Here is a 21,557-nt window from a genome sequence, read left to right on the forward strand (position 1 = left end):
AAGGAATGAGCAGGATAGAAAGACAAAGTGATTGAAAAGTCAGAGTAGTTTCATTCAAAGCTGATCAGAACTTCTTTTTATCTTGTACATTTTAGCTGTGGGTCATTTCCAATACCACGGTATTTAGATACTCCGGGGGAAGTTTGTGTCCATACTCTCTGAGAAATTGCAGAATCCAGTGCCTTGTTGCCAGCCAGCACTAAATTCCACGCTTGCGGGTGAGCAAGTCCTGCTTTGCAGGGTAGGCATCTTCCTCTTCTTTCATGGTGTTTCTGTCCTTCCTAGGCTCATGTGCTGCCCCATGACTGTCTGACTAAGTGGCATTATTTAAATCATGTATCAGACATAGTTGCTGGCACTCCATAGACCAGCCTTTGAGTTTTGCCATCCTTGTAATTATGATTGACCCTTTCTAACTGTTTGTTTTAGAGAAGAAACTCAAATACTCTACTCAAGTATTTCTGTTTCCCATACAGGGTCTTGGAATATTTGTTAGTTGCCTATCAAGATATATCCTGTTTTTAATGGGGAGATATCTTGATATAGTAGTTCCTGACAAGACTTAAAATTCAGGAGGTTGGTTGGTGGTTGGGTTTTTTTTTTGACGTTTAAGTTCACAAAGTATATCTCAAAGTGTCTCAGGGGTATAAAGATTTACTGTGCATGCTGGAAAGATGTTTGAAACAAACTTCAATGAGAAAAGAGCAGCAGCTCAAGTATGCCTGGGTTTTCAAGGGTAGAACTACCCATCGTAATTCTGAGCAGGGAGGCTACTAGTCCACTTCCCTGTCCAGAGTAAACTGTATCTGATTCACTGTGATGAGTCTCCCTGTAGCGTTCCTCCTTTGAAATGTCACTGCTTCAGTGCAAGCAATGCATCATCTGCCTCCAAAGGGTCTAATGATGGTGGGAAGATGACTGGTGGTTTTTGCCTGGATGACTACTTATCCTTTTGGGAGCTGTTCACTTCAGGTTGTTGGAAGGAAGGAGAGATGCAGAAGTTGTGTTGGTTCTCAGTCCTGGGAAGCTGTAGGGCAGGCAGATACAACAGTTCCCGTTCATAAAATCATAGAAAGGTTTGGGTTGGAAGAGACCTTTAAAGATCATTTAGTCCACCCCCTGCCATGGGCAGGGACATCTTTTGCTAGATCAGGTTGCTCAAAGTGCCATCCTACCTGACTTTGAACACTTCCATTCAGGAGTACCTTGCCTCAAACTTGCTTTAATGACTTCAACCACCCTGATGTCTGTTGGAGGGACTACACGACAGGGCATAAGCAATCCGGGAGGTTCCTGGAATGCATCAATGATAACTTCCTTCTCCAAGTGGTAGAGGAGCCAATGAGGAGAGGTGCTATGCTGGACCTTGTGCTCACCAAGGAGGGGCTGGTGGGGAATGTGAAGCTCAAGGGCAGCCTGGGCTGCAATGACCACGAAATGGTGGAGTTCAAGATCCTGAGGGCACCGAGGAGGGCGCACAGCAAGCTCACTACCCTGGACTTCAGGAGAGCAGACTTTGGCCTCTTCAGGGATCTGCTTGGTAGAGTGCCATGGGATAAAAGCCCTGGAGGGAGGAGGGGCCCAAGAAAGCTGGGTAATATTCAAGGATCACCTCCTCCGAGCTCAGGAGCAATGCATCCCAACAAAGAGGAGGTCAGGCAAAAATGCCATGAAGCTCCCAACAAGGAGCTCCTGGACAAACTCCAACACAAAAAGGAAGCCTACAGAGGGTGTAAGCAGGGACATGTAGACCGGGAGGAATACAGAGGAATTGTCTGAGCAGCCGGGGATCAGGTTAGGAAAGCTAAAGCCCTGGTAGAATTAAATCTGGCCAGGGACATCAAGAGCAACAAGAAAAGATTCTATAGGTACGTCGGGGATAAAAGGAGGACGAAGGAAAATGTGGTCCCTCTCTGGAATGAAACGGGAGACCTGGTTACCCAGGACATGGAGAAGGTGGAGGTACTCAATGACTTTTCTGACTTGGTCTTCACCGGCAAGTGCCTGAGCCTCACCGCCCAAGCCGCAGAAGGCAAAGGCTGGGAGAATGAAGAGCCGCCCACTGTGGGAGAACATCAAGTTCGAGACCACCTAAGGCACCTGAAGGTGCACAAGTCCATGGGACCCGATGAGATCCATCTGTGGGTCCTGAAGGAACTGGTGGATGAAGTTGCTAAGCCACTATCCATCATATTTGAGAAGTCGTGGCAGTCCGGTGAAGTTCCCACTGACTGGAAAAGGGGAAACATAACCCCCATTTTTAAAGAGGGAAAAAAGGAAGACCCAGGGAACTACAGGCCAGTCTGTGCCTGGGGAGATGATGGAACAGATCCTCCTGGAAGCTATGCTAAGGCACATGGAGGACAGGGAGGGAGATGATTCGAGACAGCCAGCATGGCTTCACCAAGGGCAAATCCTGCCTGACTAACTTAGTGGCCTTCTGTGATGGAGTGACTACCTCAGTGGACATGGGAAGGGCTACAGATGTCGTCTATCTGGACCTCTGTAAGGCCTTTGACATGGTCCCCCAAAACATCCTTCTCTCTAAACTGGAGAGGTATGGATTTGATGGGTGGACTGTCTGGTGGGTGAGGAATTGGTTAGATGGTCACATCCAGAGGGTAGTGGTCAACGGCTCAATGTCTACATGGAGATTGGTGACGAGTGGCGTCCCACAGGGGTCCGTACTGGCACTGGTACTGTTTAATATCTTCATCAATGACATAGTGGGATTGAGTGCACCCTCAGCAAGTTTGCAGATGACACCAAGCTGAGTGGTGTGGTCAACATGCCAGAGGGACAGGATGCCATCCAGAGGGACCTGGACAAGCTGGAGAAGTGGGCCCGTGTGAACCTCATGAGGTTTAACAAGGCCAAGTGCAAGGTCCTGCACCTGGGTCGGGGCAACCCCCAGTATCACTACAGGCTGGGGGATGAAGGGATTGAGAGCAGCCCTGCCAAGAAGGACTTGGGGGTACTGGTGGATGAAAAGCTGGACAGGAGCCAGCAATGTGTGCTCACAGCCCAGAAGGCCAACCGTATCCTAGGCTGTATCCAAAGAAGCGTGGCCAGCAGGTCGAGGGAGGTGATTCTGCCTCTCTACTCTGCTCTGGTGAGACCTCACCTGGAGTACTGTGTCCAGCTCTGGAGCCCTCAGCACAAGAAAGACATGGACCTGTTGGAGCGGGTCCAGAAGAGGGCCACGAAAATGATCAGGGGGATGGAACACCTCTCCTGTGAAGAAAGGCTGAGAGAGTTGGGGTTGTTCAGCCTAGAGAAGAGAAGGCTTTGGGGAGACCTTATTGCAGCCTATCAGTACTTAAAGGGGGCTTATAAAAAAGGTGGCGGCAAACTTTTTAGCAGGGCCTGTTGTGACAGGACAAGGGGGAATGGCTTTAAACTAAAAGGGGGTAGATGTAGACTAGATATAAGGAAGAAATTTTTTACGCTGAGGGTGGTGAAACACTGGCACAGGTTTCCCAGAGAGGTGGTGGATGCCCCATCCCTGGAAACATTCAAGGTCAGGTTGGACGGGACTCTGAGCAACCTGATCTAGTTGAAGATGTCCCTTCCCACGGCAGGAGAGTTGGACTAGATGACCTTTAGAGGTCCCTTCCAACCCAAACCATTCTATGATTGTATGTTATTGTCCAGGGCACCTGATACATATGGTGGCTGTCTTTAAAGAATTGCCTAAGAATATCTTAAACAGCTGTCCACCCCTCCATATTTGGTGAGTGTAAGAGCTTTTTCTTCTTACTACATGGAAGTTTAGGTCATGAACAAAGTAATTTTTGCATCAGCATTTACCAGCTGAAGGTAATGAACAACGACAAGCAAGCAGGTTGTGGTGAATTAAAGAGAGAGTTTGTGCCATCTGACCTGCAGCAGCTCTCTGTTCTACACTTAGTTTTTAACTAAAATAAATTAGTTGGAATCATCGTCTTTGTTCATCTCAAAGCCCAGCTGCTGTAGAAGATGCTGCTAGCCTCTTCATGAGCAAGTAGAAAACGGAACTGATGATACGGAGAATTGCTTTTTCTCTTGCAGGTGGTAGTTCCAGGCAGAGTTCCTTGCAGGATACTCATTCAGAACATTAAATAAAAGATTCAGTTTAATAGTTTTAGGAACTGCTCAGTTTAATTCATGCATCTGGTTTTTTACTCTTCATAATAAAAGCTTTGGATATTTATATGCGGGAATATTTACTAGCAGGAATTTTGCATGACTTGAAAGATGCAAGTGCAGAATTGTTAATTAAAAGAATATATTGAAATACTTGGTGAAATATCACGGAGTACATGAGCCACAACTGAGCAAATAGAAAAGCAAAGGTTTCTTGGCTAGTAAAATGAAACAAGCTCAAGGGCAAATCTATTGAGCTTTTCTTACTGCAGTGCTACTCCTTTTCTTTCAGAAAATGTTGCTGTACAAAGTAGTTCTAAAGGTCAAGCTGGTTTAGATGAGACTAATTGAATTAATTCTGAACCACAGCTTGTTCTCTAGAAATTCAACTCTTGCGGAAGGGAAGGAAATAAACAAACATACTCCTTAAATTCACCTATGGATTATTTGTATGCCATATTTATTTACAGTATCTATATTTATATATAGTATTTCCATATAGAGGACAGAACTTTGAAATACAAGGTCAGGACTAGATCCTCTGCTGGTGTAAAAATGCATAGCCGCTACGTTCAGGACAGCTGTATCAACAAACAGCAGCCTATGGCAGCTTGGTCTTGGTTTCTAAACGATGTGTTAGTGGCTTTGCTCTCCTGTCTCCTGTAAAATACTCCATTAGCTGTCATGGATTTTAGCATTGTGTTTAACTTTCCAAGGACAATGGCACTCGAGGGGGAGATTCTAAGGACGGTGATTCAGGTTACCATCACTGCTAGTGGGAAGTATGTAGCTACATTTCTGCAAGTCGTGCTGAGGGTTTTACCCTGGAAATCATGTTATAAAATCTTTAGTAGTTGAAGTAAGCAATAGCAACTTTCTAGTTTCTAAGGCTTTCCATACAGATGGTGAGACACCGGTGTGTCCAAAGATTCATAAGCAAAAAAGCAAAGTTGGTCAATTTACAGCTCTGCTTTATAAAGAATACCTGAAGATTTTTTTTTTAATGAGACAACAGATGTGTGACATCTCTGTCAAAGGTAGTTAGGAGAGTAGAAGAAGCATGGGAAATGTTGATTGACTGAAATGGTGTCACGGCAGCTTTACAGGTCAGGATTCCTTTCAGCAAAGGAAAACAGCAGGACTTGTGATAAGGTGCCTTGTTTTCATATACCTCTTTCTTAAAAAGGCATACCCCACAAAATACGTATAGCTGAAACAATTTAGCACTGGTTTAAAATGTTCTGGAAGAATCCTTGAAAATATTTTTTCTGACAGCTCATTCCCAGTTGGCACATTGTTATGGTTCCCTGATCCAATTTCTGGTTTTGCCTGGGTTTAATTTGGTTGGATTTTTGGTTGTGGGTTGGCGTTTTGTCTTTCGCAATGACCCGTGTATGCTGGGAGGCAGACCACTTTATTTTGCAATTATGCTGAGAGCAAACAAAGGGAAGGGTTGTGTGGCCTCGTGGTCTGTAGTACTTCAGGGGACTGAAGACCAGCATTAGGTTCCCTGCAGAGCAGCCAGATTCCTTGGTAACTTCAGGCAAATCCCTTATTCTTGCATTGCTTCCTTGTCTAACCTGTTGCCTGCTGTGTGCCTCTTTCCTCCTTCTCCCTCCTTACTCCCTACCCACAAGCTGATTAGCACTTTTTAACTTTTAAGAGGCTCAGCAGTCACACTCACTTAGGTGAGATCACTGAAGTGTGAAAGGTAGGAATTTCCATAAGCCCTTGCTGGATCAGGACCATAGACTGTAAACTCCCCCAAATCCTGGGATTGCTTCCTGTTATATATGTATTGCTTTGCACTTCGGTCCTAATCACATTTCCAGCTGCTTGTACAATATAACTAACTTTCCTGCCTATGCATTAAATACACAGAACACACTGGAATACTACCATGAATGCTGTCTGAAAGAGAAACGGTGTTGCAGATTGATTTTTGAAGTGTGCTGGAGATTTATTTTTAAGATGGTTTCAGTTTTCGAGATGTTTCTCAATGGATTCTGCAGTCTCTCCAGCAATCTCAGAGCAGCCCTAGTGAATGGTAGTATAGAAGATGGGCAAGAGAAGAGAGATCATGGATTCTGGTAGGGAAATGGAGTAAGAGTGTATATGTGTGTGGATAGCATACAAAAATGAGAGTAATGAGGAGGTTTGCCTGAATCACTGTTAGTTGAGAACTCCTGCATAAAGCCAAAGTTTCTGAAGGTAAAAGAAAATAAAAATTAAAAAACAAAACAAACAAACAAAACCCCTGAAGACAGTAGGAAAATAGAGGAGTGGCACTGTGTGCAAGAACACTGTTCTTGCTATTCAAAGATAGCCCATCGTATCTTTAAAACTTTTAGCTACAGTTAAGCTTAGAAGTATGAACCATGACAAGTGGATCGTTATTGTTGAAAATGTCAAAGCATTGAAAAACTGACCTTAATATCCCTTCAACAATGAAATGATGAACTTCATGTTATGTGCAGCCTGTTTTCACTGCTGATAATTAAACGCCAGTGCAATATCCATTTAAAAATGCAGCACTTCCTTGCTGAGAAGTTTAATCCAGACCATGGCTATTGACTTCTGCCACAAACACTCTGCTAATACCTGCAGCATTGTTATAGCAGCAGTTCCCATTCAACTTGAAGACAAAACCACACTTCTAATAATTGTTTCTCCTTACTCTAAATTAAGAAGGAGCGTGATTGGTCATGTGCCACACAAGAGATGGGATATGGCATTGCTTTATTTCATATGATGGCTGTGCTGTTTCCTTTTTTTCTTTTAGTTTTTTGAAGGGCAGAGGAAAGGTTGTGCTTTATTAATAGAATAGCATTATTCTAATGTGCCAAAACTGCTTGAAAGCCTGTGCCTCTAAACCTCCTTATGGGAAGGAGAAATACTGTTGATCTGGATGAGGTTTATTTAAACCTTGGGAGAAGAGACTTGCATCCCTTTTCATTCCTTCAAGAGAAGTTTTGTTTTGTTTTCCTTGCTCTCCTGCTTTCCACAACAAACTGCCAATTTTTAATTCAGAAGCTTCCTTCAGACTAGGAAATAACAGAATTACAGTTTTTTCTCACTACTGGTGCCAGCAAAATGAAAAAACACAGTACATTGGGACAGCAGGTGGCAGGTTGGCACCATTGGCGAGTGCCATATATTGGAAACAAACGTCTGAAAACCTGAATTTGTCCCAATATAGATAAAACAAGAGAGATCACATCCTTCTCTGGTTATCCTCTGGAAACACGAAGTATATAGCACCTCCAGATGCAAGGGATTTTTACCTCATTCTTGCATGTTACCTTTCCTGCTAAGACTTCTAAGTGTTTTGGCTTTAGTTTTCTTTATTTTGGTGACTTCTGGTTTTGCCTCCTTTCCTGAGAACTGCTATTGCTTTGTCTTCCCCATTCATATTCTTTTTTCTTTCTTTTTTGCTGCATGGAGACTCTCTGCTGTACAAGTGTAAGTATTTTTTTAGCTCTGCTGTTTCTGGCCTACTTGTTTACGCTTTTGTGCTCCATTTGCCTCTGTACTGCCTTGTGAGTCTCCTGGGAGACTGTAGTGCCATCCATCTGCACCTACAAATGAAATAGGCAGCGGTTCGGGGATGAGACTGGATTTTACAAAAAGGTTCAGCTAGCATAGCATCTGAATTTAAAGCATCCCTTGGCTTTAAGACCAACCCAAAGCAGAGTGCTGATGTCAGAGGTATAAGCACTCATGTTACTGCTCAGAAGGAAAATCTATTGATTTGGTTTTATATTCAAGCATCATCTAGCTTAATGAAAGACTGGCTTAAAAATGGGCATAAACTAGGGCTTTCTTGCCACTAGGGTGGAAGAGATGTCAGGGGTTATCTCAGTTTGGTCAGTTGTGTTCCCTTTGTCTAATTGAATCACCTTGAGCCTTTGACTGCTGTTCTGACCTTTTTGTGCTGTCACCCTTAATGCGTTCTTTAAGCTGAAAACCCATACCTTGTTTTGCAGGAAGGAGGGTTGAAGGGAGACTGGTTGAGGAGGTGAATTTCAAGAGGGAGGGCGAAGTTGTTCATTAGTTTGTTTGAAATTTTTTGAAAGGAAAGTGACAGGAGGGTCACAGAGCATCCCTGTATCTTATAGGATTGAATATAAATTATTTTGGAGAAGGACGAGAAAAACATGGAAACGAGCATATCCCTCAACACTGAAAGTAATTTTAATTATCTGTATAATCAAGGAATGCAGAGTATCTGAGACCCTGTTGTTAAAAGCACATAGTTTTCTAGCACTCAATTTAGTTCTTGTTTTTAATTCCCAAGATACTAGTGTTCTTCCACAGTTGGTAATATAATTTAAGAAAACTCAAGAGAGCTCAGATAGTTTTGTGAGGAAGGGAGTCAGAAGGGAGGAATCTGGAAAAGCGATCATGGGAAGAGATCCTGGGAATTTAAAGTTAGCTTGGACACTGAGAGTGTCTAACTAAATAAGCCCTTATTTGGGAGCGTGGTGGAGATTTGCTGGCTCCCATCTACTGCAGAGGGGTACCTTCGTGGAGCCATCTCCAGACGTCTCAGTGGCATAGGTGCATGCAGACTTCCAAGAGGGCCTCCCGAGACCCAGAGATGCAGTTAATCTTTTTATCTGTTCTGCCAGGCAGCCTACAGTGTGCTCACAGAAAAGTAGGCAAAACAAGGAAGAAGTTCAGGAGGTAGTCTGCTAGAATGGAAAGACCCTGGAAGATGTGGAAGAAGTGAAGGAGGGGAGGTTGATGCTAACAGCTATTCCCCTGTAAAGGCCACGAGTGAAACGTAAGGCAGGAGACCCACCTTGTGCTTGTGTGGCCAGAGGTGGTGGGAAGGCAGAAGGTGCACGCCTGCCAAACCTGAACTGCTTCCATGAACTATGGGAAATGGGGCTCAGGCTGGGGAGAGGCAGAGATCTTTCCCTAGGAGTTCAGATATCTCCTCTGGTAATGACATGTGCTCTGCTGCTGTAGGATACTGCATGGTGGCTGAGATATTAAGCTGAGATTAAGTCTAATATTTTGTAAAAAGAGCACACTGGCCTATTTAAATTAATGCTTTGACCCATTTTGCTCTGTGTGTGATCTAGAAAGTTCACTTGGCAAGAAGCCTTTCATCTGTGCACTTCCTAAACAGGCTAGAAAACAGAAGGTTTTCAAATAAAAGTGTATGTATTGCTGTTATTCATGCTGTTAAAGCAAATGGGAGGCATCTCTATCCCTCTGCCTTTATCCCCGGCAACCAAGCTGCTGATGGATCGTGCCAAGCTGACAGTAAGTTATAGCAGTGATCCAGAGACTGGCTTATGGTCATCAGCACAAGCTCTGCAGGGTCATCTGGGGGCGTTTTCTTGTCTGGGAAGGAAGATGGAATCATTCTGTTCCTGGCTGTCGGGGATGTCTTGGAGCGTTAAAGTCCTTGCACAGGAACCTCAAAACTTGCCCCGTGCTGTTTTGCATTGGTGCCCTGGGCCGATGCAGCTCTCGGCTTGTCTGTGGTCATTCAGGAGCTCTCTGAACACTGGCCATGGCTGTGAAGTTACTGAGCGATCAGAGGTCTCCCATCAGCCTTGTTTTCTGTCCTCCTTTCTGATCTTCTTTAGCGCATGAGTTGCTGCATTATCCTACTAGATGTCATTTCCAGTCGCACCACCAAAAAAAGTGGCAAGCAGACCAAAATGCATGCAAATACACATTAACAAGAGAAACGGGCTATGGCTGGAAATAAAACCACGGGACTACTGATAGTGACTCCTAATTGCTGTCCCCCAAACGCTGAGCTGCTTCAACTCTTCCTTACATGAGGTGCGGATGCCTTTGGTTGTTTCAGGTTTGGGTGATGGATCGGCAGCTGTCAAGGCGTGCAGTTCAGCACCTCTCCAGCCACTTGCCATTGAATCCATTGCATTTAATTTATTGGTAACTCTGAGAGTAATGTCTGACCCTTTGATGCAGTTAACACTTTGCCTGCTCATTAATTTCAGGGTAAGTCTGCTCAGGTGGCAAGCTATTTCCTGGCTGGTCTTGAAACTATTGTATCATTTACTGATGCTTGTCAAATGTGGAAGTGGAAACCTGCAACAGCTGGAGGTATCTTTTTTTTCCCAGCGATGAGCAAGGCAATAAAAACAGAGCTGTGTTGCCCAGACAGTGCTATCACTGCCCGCTCTGTAGTCTGCAAGTTGAATCTGGTCTTGAGAAGATGGGTAATGGGTAACTTTCCTGTTACAAAAATCTGTCATAACCCTGAGCATGTGAATAATGGCATAGTAATCCTCCTGACTACTTTGGATGGGAATATGAATTCAGTACATGTAAGTCTGTGCACTGAACTTTTCGTACATAAAAACTAGCAAATGTTTACCTTAAACAATTCATGATTTGTCTGAAATGTCAATGCCAACTATGTCTTTTCTGGCTCATACAAAATTGATACTACTAAACTTGATTAACAATTCTGTTAATGAGTTGTGAGCCGTAACAGCTTCCTGACTGACACTCCAGATTTGAAGCCGCTAGGCTTCAAGACTAGCAAGTAAATAGAAGTATATGGATGTCACTAAAGCCAGCATGTACGACTCTACCACAAAAGGAGCCCATCTTTGCAGAAGCTGAGTCATTTTAAATTAACTCTTTAGAAGACCTGCAGGTCAACTTTTTGTTTAAAAGTCTCACGCTGAGCTATGTTAAGAGGTTCAGAATTGGCGACGCATGCATTTCCTGTAGCAAAACTGTCTTTCTTGCCATGCAAACTTTCAGAAGAGTCTGGGCAAGAAAATAAGAGCAACTTTCTTCCAAAAATAACAAACTCAGGTCTTAAGTCTGGGTATTTGTGCTCTTAAGGCAACATACTCCTTTTTTCTGGGAATGTGAAGATGAAAAGAATAATGGCGCATAACTTTCAGTAACTACGTTGAGTGTATGCCAAGGTAACTTTCCACCTATTCTCAGCGTATCTAAAGTCCAGGAAAGTTATGTGTTTGCTGGAGATATTGCTAACACTGACATGGTATTTTTGCTTTTTGAAGAAGGGCTGTGTGCTCCAAGACTGCGTTTTCCTAGGGAAGTTTGGTGAGCTGTGTGGTGGTGTCCAGAGGCATAGATACCTGAATTTTAATCATTCCTAGTAGCATGTCACTAACAAATGAACTGAGGAAGAGTGTTTTGTATCAAAAATAAAAGCCAGAACAAGGGGGAGACTATCCCTGGTATTGTCATTAACTGTGCAGTACTGCACGCAGTAATTAAGTTTTCTGTGCCTCATGATCTCAAATGCAGAGGTGAGGTTTTAATAGTTCCCTTGTTTTACAGTTGGGGATCAATGAGTTAATGCTTGGACAGTCCAAATAATCATCCCGTGTACAGCCTGCAGTTTTAATGGGAAGAATAAACTACCTCCCTGGTTCTGTTCAAAGTCAGTTGAACAAAATGTCAATTTTGAAAAAGTTCTGAATGTTTGAGAAGGAGAGGAAAAAACCCGATTCCCTCCTGGTGTTAAACCCAATCAGATCTTGAAATGGTACATAGGCTTGAAGAACTGATTTGTTGGATAGAAAGGAAAAGGTGTTCTTTGTCATATATTCTGTCCGCTAAAGTAATTTTTGGTTTGTTTTATGTTGATAGATGACTCCTAAATCAAAAAGGAAAAGCATCCACAGTAGAATGCTCCGGCCGGTGTCCAGAGCTTTTGGTAAGTGAGAATTCCTTAAAACCTTTTTGCTTCTTTGCTTGCCTGAGATTCTTCTAGGTAGTTCTTGATTGAAAAGCACAAGTGACTCTCCCTCCCTCTGGATTGCATTTGCGGCCCACACTGGTTGCTTTGTTTTGTGACTCTGCTAGTGTGTTTGGTAGTAAATATTTGCCCACAGTGCTCTGGCTGCTCACAAACATGTTGTGGCTGAGTTCTCTAAATGTGTCTATAATTATTTACCACAAAAGAGAGGAATGGCATTGCCTTTTGTGTTAAATAGCATGTTAAGTCTAATTAGAAAGTTTTGATTTTTCTTAGAAATGGAATTTGATCTAGATAAAGCACTGGAAGAAGTACCTATCCATATAGAAGACCCACCATTTCCTTCCAGCAGGCCAGACAAACGAACTTCTGGATTCATTTCAGAGCTGCCATCAGAAGAAGGGAGAAAACTGGAACACTTTACAAAATTAAGGCCCAAAAGGAATAAAAAGCAGCAGCCCAGCCAAGCAGCAGTGAGTCTACATTAAAATATTGCTGGTGGTGTCGTCTGTTGATTGCTTTTTGCCATGAGTCAGGTCTTGCAATGTAATGAGGACAACTGTTAAAGTTTTAAAAGCCATAAGCAACTACTTAATTTTTCTTCTGGTATTCATGTCTCTCAGTGTGCAATCCTTATTACAAGCTTTTTGTCTTGTTTGACACAGCCTAAAACCAGGATATGTTTTATCCTTTTTTAATTTGCTTTTGTTTTTCATGGAAGCAGTTTCTGGAGGTACTTGGAGCTTTCACAGGAAATGCACAAAATATCATGAGACTTTTCAATTATATTGTAAGGGTTTGTTAATTCTTAATCCTTTTTTCTGCCTGCATTAAGATGTGGTAACTTGGCATGAATTCTTATTTCCATCAGCTCTCAGAGGATCTGATCTGTGACACCCAGCTTCCCACAGCTCCTTAACTAAAGATGGTGTTTGGGCCAGCAAATCTGCATAGTCACAGATCTGCTTTTCATGCTGGAGCCTGCCTTAGAAAAGCAAAACAGAAGAGCAGTGTCTGTCTACGAAAGGCATTGGTGTGAACCCAAGTATATGTGTGTGGAGTTCCCACAGTTCCATTTCCTTGGCACACCACATCAGTAAAGATTTACGTCTGTGATGGTGTCCTCGGGGTATGTAAGGACAGATCTGGAGGAGTTACAGAGCTATCTCACGGCAACAGAGCACAGCTGATATGATAAGTAACCCTTATCAAGGGGCAGCCATTGCTTCTCTGAGTTATGCTGCCTAGTAATGAATGCCTGTGGCCTCTTCTGCTCCCTGAGGATTGTCAGTGGAAAGGACCCTTGAAAATTTCCCTAATGCTGGGAAAGATCGTATCAGGCAGTAGAGTGCTTTTTGCACCACTTGAAAATGGGGAAACTTTCAAGCAGGGGGGATATTCAAGCCAACTTTCCATTCCCTTGCACTTTACAGGGAAGGATAGAGGTAGCAGAAAGACGGACTGGTCTCCGTGTTGTCGTGAAAACACATCTGTGTTTACTTCTTCCAATTCTGCAGAACGCATATGTTTTCCCAGTTGCTAAACTTGCCTCTCTTCCAAACTTACTGAGCGCATTCTGTGCCATCTGCACAGGGGTGTGGAAGAAGTGGGGGCATGGGAGGGCAAGTGCTTCGTTAGCAGGCATGGAACTAGGACATACAATATCTTGCTCAACAGAAACAAAAAGCTTACGTCTTGTAGAGGAGAAGTGTTACTTCCCATGATAGTGCAATGTTGTGGGAATGCTCATCCATATTGAATTAATTAGGAAATTAGGGGTTTATTTAGTTGCAGAAATTGAAAGGAACTTAAACTCATTTGTCCCTGTCTTGTTTTTATGGACCATTTAATTCCTTACTTGTTCTGACCTCATAACAAGTCTAAACAGATTTTTGAAAGACTTAAGATGTTTGCGTTGATGCTTCGGAAAATAAAACAGCCAAATTTTGAAGGCCAGAGTCATGAGTGGACTGTGGCATTGTTTGCAGAATTGATTTGCTGCTAGTTTTGCCACTTTAAGAATACAGAAAGCATGTGGTTAGGAAAAGCACTTGAAATGTGAGAGGCAAAATCTTGACCTTTTCTACAGCTTAAAGCAGGTCTGTTGGGTTGTTTGCTGTTCCCATTATTTCTATTTAGTAATTTAAGGCGTCTCAGATGATCATAGCTGTACTTCTCTGGTTTTGCTGGAAAACAGATTGGTTCTTTGTAAGCTGAAAAATGTAAGAAAAAAGGGGAAAATGGAGAAAAATGGAAGAAATGTAAACTTTTAACTTGGGGTGGGTAGGCGGGCAGAAGAAAGATTTATAGTTTTGTCAGAGTTTTGAAATGAGTGTTCAGAGGGTAAAAAAAGAGAGGGGAAGAAAGAAAACCTCAGCACCACCTGCCCCCAAGTAGCTTTGAAGCAATAAGATGAAACAGTTGTTTATCATTTAGATTTTTCTGAGATCTTAACCTAATGAGTTCTTCTATCATGTCTAAAGATTTAGTACAGCAACGAGGTGAATCTCTAATGTATGAGAGATTGTGATTCATCTTATTTATTTCTGCTTCCAAGCCAGTTTTTCCCTTAATAAAGAAACATAGAAGGTGACTTGTAAACTTAGGCTAAAAAAAAAAAAATTGACAAATGAAAACTTAACTTTTTTTTTTTTTAGTATTAGGAGCATAAAACACAAAATAAACCAGAGCTCAGTCTTTTACATTAACGTTGATCACTAAAAGGCATTACAGTAAACATCTATAAGAAAATCCCGTGCCTCGAGGACCTTATTAAGGCCCTCAACTTTTGTGTATGTCTTTAGTACATTTTTAGGAACTTGCTGCATTTTCAGATGCAAACTGTTTTCTTTTTTGAGGGAGATCATCTCATTTGCTGTAGATCATTAGATTCTTGCATTACTTCTCCTTCAGGAGATGCACTTGCCTTTGATACTTACACATGTGTTCCTACTACCTGGAGGCCTCCAGTATCAATATTAAATGGTTTCTCATTTCTGTTGAAATACGTCAGCCACTTTTGGTTGACACGTTTCAGTTGAAATGTCAGTGTCAACTCTTTTTTGACTGAGAAGGTAAATATTTACATTGAGACAACCAGCACTGGTGTGACCAACCCAGATGTTAGCATATACATTGCTGCCTAATGTCAGATGTTCCAGCTAAACAAGTTCTCTACAAAAAACTTGTGGAGTGGCAGAGTTGGAAGTCTGAGAAGTCATTGTGCTTCTTAGAATAAAACTGTTTTTTACAGAAAATATGCAGTTTGACTGGCAACAAAGCAGTTTTTACCAGGTAGGCTCTTTTCAGATCAGTATTACATTGCTACAGCAGGTATCAATAAAATATTAACTATTATATTTGATAACAAAGTAAATACTAGGCTTCTAACAAGGTTCAGCCACGGAATGTAAAAAGTTTCATGGCTGTGTCAAAGCATTAGTTCATATGCAATCCATTGTCTTGGCTTAATGAGGCTGGGTTTGATGTTAACAGCAGCTTTTAAGAGTATTTTTCTTTTTAGAGTCATAGAAAAGAGTGTGTATTCCAGCTGAAAAGGGAAGCTGGGATTACTCTGAGTTATCATATTTAAATCCTTGATTTAAATTGTTTCAAATTACAAACCCTGCTGTTTTGTGGCAGACTGATTCCCAGTCGTTAGTACTACCAAGAATACAACTGGGTTGGGTCTTGTGGAGTCCTCTGTAGTCACCTAAAAGGTTTCCATACAGCATTTAAATTGTAGGAAGTCTCTCTACTGGTAATAGAGCTTTTCCACATCAAAGCCACGTACGGGAGAGCTAGACCACGTGAGAAATCCTCCCAGGAGACAGCGTGTTTCATCTTTAGGAGGCTGCAGAGTCACCAGCTAATCTTCACAGGGCTTTTGTGGTTGGCAGGTATTACTAAGTCAGCCTGGTTTAGATGCCTCCAGTCACCCACATTTAAAACGTGGGCATTGAAACCAAAGAAAGGGAGCAGGTTTTCCATTTTCAGACACTCGGCAAAAATCTGTTCGGTTCCTAAAGTGAAACAGCTGATTCTGTATTTAGAGTCTCTGCTTCTGTAAGTGGTGGATTGAATGAATTATAAAAGGCTCTGTTAGCCTGCTGGAGCTCTGTTTCTAAATCTCTAAATCCAAAATCCAGAACATATGTTTTTCTCTGAACAGGGAGACAACTAGCTGTTGAAAATACTTTCTCTTCAGGTCACTACCTAATCAGGATTTAATTTTTCCTTAACTGCTTTTTTCTTTTCTAACTGAACTAGTGCTCTATTCTCACAAGCCCAAGGCATTTGATTCCTGGCCTCATGCATTGCAGTATCCAATTTGTCGTTGGTGTTTTGAGTTACTTTGCATTTGATGTAATGCGTCAACTGGCCTGACTAAAGGGGGAATTCCAGTGGTGATTTCATTGTCTGCACTGAGGTTTGGTTGGCACACGCAATTTTTATAATGTCTTAACTCTTTATTACCATTGAAACAAATATGCTTAGATTATTATATACCAGAGAGAGTTTTTTCTTCTGTCAGGTGTCTGCTGGAGTGCCTCCAGAAGGGGATCAGAATGGCCTCATGGGGAGAGTGGATGAAGGTGTGGATGAATTTTTCACTAAGAAAGTGACAAAAATGGATTCAAAGTAAGTTCAAATTTATTTTTTTTTAATTAAATTAAAAAAAAATCATCCTGATAGCTGGGCAAGTAGCACTTCTAAGTTGTATTTGACTTCTGTTCCCAATATCCAAGGTTGCTGTTGTCAAAGTCAGAAAATACCTTAGTAGTCAAGACATTGTGAATTCAATTACCCTGCCTTAAAAATGACTACTTTGAAATAAATTGCTTTAATATACCGGGGCGGGCAGGTATTGACTAGTGTGTATTTTTATAATTCAGTTGACTTCATTTTACCTTTCAGTGGAGCTCATTAGAGCTGAAGCAGAGCTGTGTATTGGTTGAGGATCTCCTCTCCAGTGCTAGTAGTACATACGTGTGTCTCTAGTAAGGACTGCTGTTGGGCACAGTGTTTTGATAGATGACAGTAGATTTATGTTGTTTTAGAAATATGTTAAAGACGTGTTTGACCAATTTGTAGTATTGCAGATTTAGGCAATACATTCATCTGAAAGATATGTCTCCTTCAGCTTTGTAGAAGGGTTATACAGCTTATACAATTGCTTTGTAGCTGGTTGTATATTTACAGAACCATGCATCTAGATGTTCTTGCATTCATGCATGTTCATGCACATAACACACACAGACACACACACACACACACACAAATACTTACATAAATAAATGAGAAAGCTAGGGTGATTTCCAGAAAATTTGGAATGACCCCTTCTGTGCTGTATGTGACATCCATTAAGGAAATGGTAGGTGTTAACTGGTAGATAGCCGTGGCAGGAAAAGCAAATGTTTTAAAGTCACTGTGAGTTATAAATATCTATGGTGACATGTGAAGCCGTGTGTGATATACTATGTGTAGTGGTAAAATTATGGTAGCTTTGAAAAATGGATTAGCCAGGTTAAGTTCAGGGTGCTCACAGACTACTGCATCCTCCTGTGCTTCCCTTGGGCGCCTGCCAGCCGCTCCTTTCAGATGTCCCCATGAACTTGCGCTGTCCCTGTGTACCTGTCCCTGGCCATGCCCATTGCTAAGGATCTTTGCTCCATTTGCTGCACCAGTGGCTCTCTCTCCAGCTGGGGTGCTTTTATGCAGACGTGTTATGTGCCCAGCTTTCTCCTCAAGTGTGAATACTCTGCTCATAAGATGCCTGTAGAAAAACCTTACTGGCTGTGGGTTGTTTTGGGGTTGATTTTTTTTTTTTTTTTTTTTTTTGAGGATGAGCATCTGCACTATAAAGGTGACCTCTCTGTGTTCCTTATTGAGAGAAGGTGGCTGTGCCAACTAGTTCCTATTTCAAGCAGAGCCCTTAAGGGACAAGATCCCCCAAAAGCTGTGTGAATTGTGTGCCTGGATCAGTTTGTTCTCCTTTTACTAATGGGTGGATACAAACCGGAGGTAGCGCACTCTGGAAACAGAGCAGAGTGAAATTGTATGTTGTGGTGGGTTGACCCTGGCTGGACATCAGGTGCCCGCCAAAGCTGCTCTGTCACTCCCTTCCTCAGCTGGACAGGGGGGAGAAAATATAACAAAAGTCTCGTGGGTCGAGATAAGGACAGGGAGATCGTTCACCAATTACCATCATGGGCAAAACAGACGTCAGGACAATTAATTTAATTTATTACCAATCAAATCAGAGTAGGGTAATGAGAAATAAAAACTAAATCTTAAAACACCTTCCCCCCACCCCTCTCTTCTTCCCAGGCTCAACTTCACTTCCAATTTTCTCTAACTCCTCCACCCCCAGCGGCACAGGGGGATGGGGAATGGGGTTTGCGGTCAGTTCATCACACGTTGTCTCTGCCGCTCCTTCCTCCTCAGGGGGAGGACTCCTCACACTCTTCCCCTGCTCCAGTGTGGGGTCTCTCCCACAGGAGACAGTTCTCCACAAAATTCTCCAACGTGAGTCCTTCCCACAGGCTGCAGTTCTTCATGAACTGCTCCAGCGTGGGTCCTTCCCATGGGGTGCAGTCCTTCAGGAACAGACTGCTCCAGTGTGGGTCCCCCACGGAGTCCCAAGTCCTGCCAGCAAAGCTGCTCCAGCGTGGGCTCCTCTCTCCATAGGTCCTGCCAGGAGCCTGCTCTGGTGTGGGGTCCTCCACGGGCTGCAGGTAGATATCTGCTCCACCGTTAACCTCCATGGGCTGCAGGGGGACAGCCTGCCTCACCATGGTCTTCACCATCAGCTGCAGGGGAATCTCTGCTCCGGTGCCTGGAGCACCTCCTCCCCCTCCTTCTTCACTGACCTTGGTGTCTGCAGAGTTGTTCCTCTCACATATTCTCACTCCTCTCTCCCGGCTGCAGTTTGTTGTGCAGGTTTTTTTTTTCCCCTTCTAAACATGTTCTCACAGAGGCGCTACCACCATCGCTGATGGGCTCGGCCTTGGCTAGCGGCAGGTCCGTCTTGGAGCCAACTGGCATTGGCTCTGTCGGACATAGGGGAAGCTTCTAGCAGCTTCTTACAGAAGCCACCCCTGTAACCCCCCCGCCCCGCTACCAAAACCTTGCCGCACAAACCCAATACATATGTGCATTAGACAGCTTGGGCAGAGCTGCCTGGTGTTGGAAACAGCTGGGTGCCCAGTGCAGATGAAACGGCTGCCTCTCTTCATCATACCATGCACAAGGCCAGCACAGGAATCCTCAAGACAGTATGATCAATGTTAATTGTCCAGTTTTTAATATAGAGACACCAGCTAATGACTGGGCCTAGGGCAACATATGGATCATACAAAAGATTGGCTTTGCTCAGGAGAAGTCATTTGGTACTATTTAAGAGAGGGAGGAGGGGAGTGGAGAAGAGTTTAAAATGTCTGTGTCTTTTATTAGGAGACCATCAACTAAAAGTTCGGACAGCAGTGAGCACAGTGAAGCAGGTGATGAGAAGAAGAAAAGGGACTCAAGGAAGAGTGGCTTCCTTAACTTAATCAAATCAAGAGGCTCCAAGTCTGAACGTCCCCAGACTGTGTTGGTGGCAGAGGAGCCCTCCTCGCCCAAGGTTGCTGCAAAAAGTCCAGCTGTGGACACCAGCAAGAAGGAGGTAAAACCTGCAGAGCAGAATGGTGGTACAGAGCGATCTGAGGAATTAAAGACGCCAGACTCGCTGGAGGAGGTGCAGCCAGACGATGCGGCAAAAGCTGAGAGGGGTGACAGCAAAGGAAGCCCACAAGGAGGCCGGAGGTATGGCGTGCAGGTGATGGGCAGTGGACTTCTCGCAGAAATGAAAGCCAAGCAGGAGAAGAGAGCAGCCTCTGCTCAGAAGGTGAAGGCAATTTGATTTCTCTTGTGGTGTTGAAAAAATGAGCAAGAGCTAGGTGTCTTCAGGGGAGGTGGGTTGGGTCTGCAAGGGTTGATGGCTGGGGCTTGATACATCAGTCCTGCTTTCCACCAGGGATTATGGTGTTCCTGCAAGAGGATTGCTCTCTGCTGTGGTGGTTGAACACGAACACCCTGGCCAAGGACTAGGCTGCACATGTGGAGCAGGAGATGCACCCTTAAGCTTGCACTTTCTCTCCTCTTGTGGAGGAGGTGACACCAGCGCTTGATGTCAGGCCATCACAAACAGAGAAGAGGACACGTAATTGTTTGCATGTATTACAGAGTAATTTTTGGGCGACTAGTAAGCACAGCTTGGATGTCTCCACTCTATATGATGTGTGGTTTGTTCACGTGTAACGGAAGCGTGCTTTACAAAAGGTAAAGCTAGGACAGACTTCTAACTGTGTGCCCCCTGCACACTGGTACCTCAAGCGTTTGGCAGAGTTAACTACAGTGGTAGCTATCTGTGCTCTTCTCTTTTGGAAGGTGATGTAGAAAGATGGAGAGATGTACTGTATTTTAAATTATATATTCCATGCAGAGAAGTAAATCTGGCTTCCAGACACTGTTTACAACTATTCAGCTTACACTTTTCCTGTTGCACTTTTTTATTTTTATGTCCTTTTGTACAACACCTAATTATTTTTATGCCTTTGATTTCTGTATTACAAATACTAACACCCAAAGAAAATAAGCATACGTTAAAAGAATTTAATCTATTCCCAATTATCTGTCCGGATTCCCTCTCTCTCTCTAATTTTCTCCTCTGTGAAGTGCTGATGCTGTTTCACTTCGCAAACGTGCGGAGTGGAATATCCTTGTGTTGCTCCAAAGCATTTTGTGACAACCTATTTTGCCTGATGCTCATTTCCCATTGAACTTCCCCATTATCATCCCCTGCTTCCTCCCAGCTGCAGTTGGCATGTTCTGAAATTACCAAAGGATCAGCCTTTTTTCACGCCTCTCTTCCTTTTCAACGTGCAGGGCACTCAGGTGCTATCCATTCCCCACCATTATCCCCTGTAATTTGGAAGGTGTTACCTTACGACAAAGCTCATCTGCAAGCTTTGCTGTGTTTTCCTTCCTTTAACACATTGCAGAATTGTCTTGCTGTGACTGAGCAAGGCACCCAAAGTTCATTTTTACCTTTCTTCATAGTCTTATAGCGCTTGCCATGATGTCTGAACCATTCCTGCAGACACTGGAGTCTTGTAATAAGCAGATTCAAATTAACACAGTAGTCTATGGCTCATTAAAGGGATCCTCAGCATAAAAACGATTTTTCTAAAGAAATGACCAATTCCCACCTTTCTCATTGGTGCTGAGTAGTGCCCATGAATAGTCTCACTGATTTCTAAAGCACCCAAGTTTTCAAGTAGAATGCCATATGATTTTAAATAAGAGTGTTATGCTCTGTCTGTAACTTATAAAATACCAAGCTACTCCAGATTACATAAATTTTTACAACTGCATAAATTGTGTATGCTTGGCGCTCTTCAAGTTCTTAACACTTGTCATCTAAAGTTAGTCACATCTGGAATGATGCGGCTGAGGTAGAATATTAGCACGTGTAATTTTTTTTTAAGTGGGGAGAGTAAAAGTCCTCTTCAATTGATGAGCTTTTGTAACATTGATTGAAATCTTGAATTTCATCTATCAAAAAGAAAAGTTGTTGCCTTTTCCCAGTATTTTTTTTCCACCCTTTGCTTTTTTACTGATTGGAAAGGTTATCCCTCTTCTTTCAGGTTTAATTTTC

At 43.0% G+C, this 21,557-nt stretch overlaps 1 protein-coding gene across 5 annotated transcripts in view; it reads left to right on the forward strand.

Moving 5' to 3' along the window:
• Positions 1-21,557, forward strand: part of CARMIL1 (capping protein regulator and myosin 1 linker 1) — a 197,505-nt gene that overhangs the window by 159,530 nt on the left and 16,418 nt on the right. For 3 of the 5 annotated variants that reach the window (XM_076330120.1, XM_076330125.1, XM_076330123.1), the window contains 5 exons: positions 7,570-7,587; positions 11,749-11,815; positions 12,134-12,330; positions 16,392-16,498; positions 19,313-19,745. In XM_076330120.1, the coding sequence (XP_076186235.1) occupies positions 7,570-7,587; positions 11,749-11,815; positions 12,134-12,330; positions 16,392-16,498; positions 19,313-19,745 (822 nt within the window). The remainder of the gene's footprint in view (positions 1-7,569; positions 7,588-11,748; positions 11,816-12,133; positions 12,331-16,391; positions 16,499-19,312; positions 19,746-21,557) is intronic. The other 2 variants (XM_076330122.1, XM_076330124.1) reach the window with 1 other exon arrangement.

The sequence above is a fragment of the Aptenodytes patagonicus genome, chromosome 2, assembly GCF_965638725.1.
Source record: "Aptenodytes patagonicus chromosome 2, bAptPat1.pri.cur, whole genome shotgun sequence".
NCBI classification, from domain to species: domain Eukaryota; kingdom Metazoa; phylum Chordata; class Aves; order Sphenisciformes; family Spheniscidae; genus Aptenodytes; species Aptenodytes patagonicus.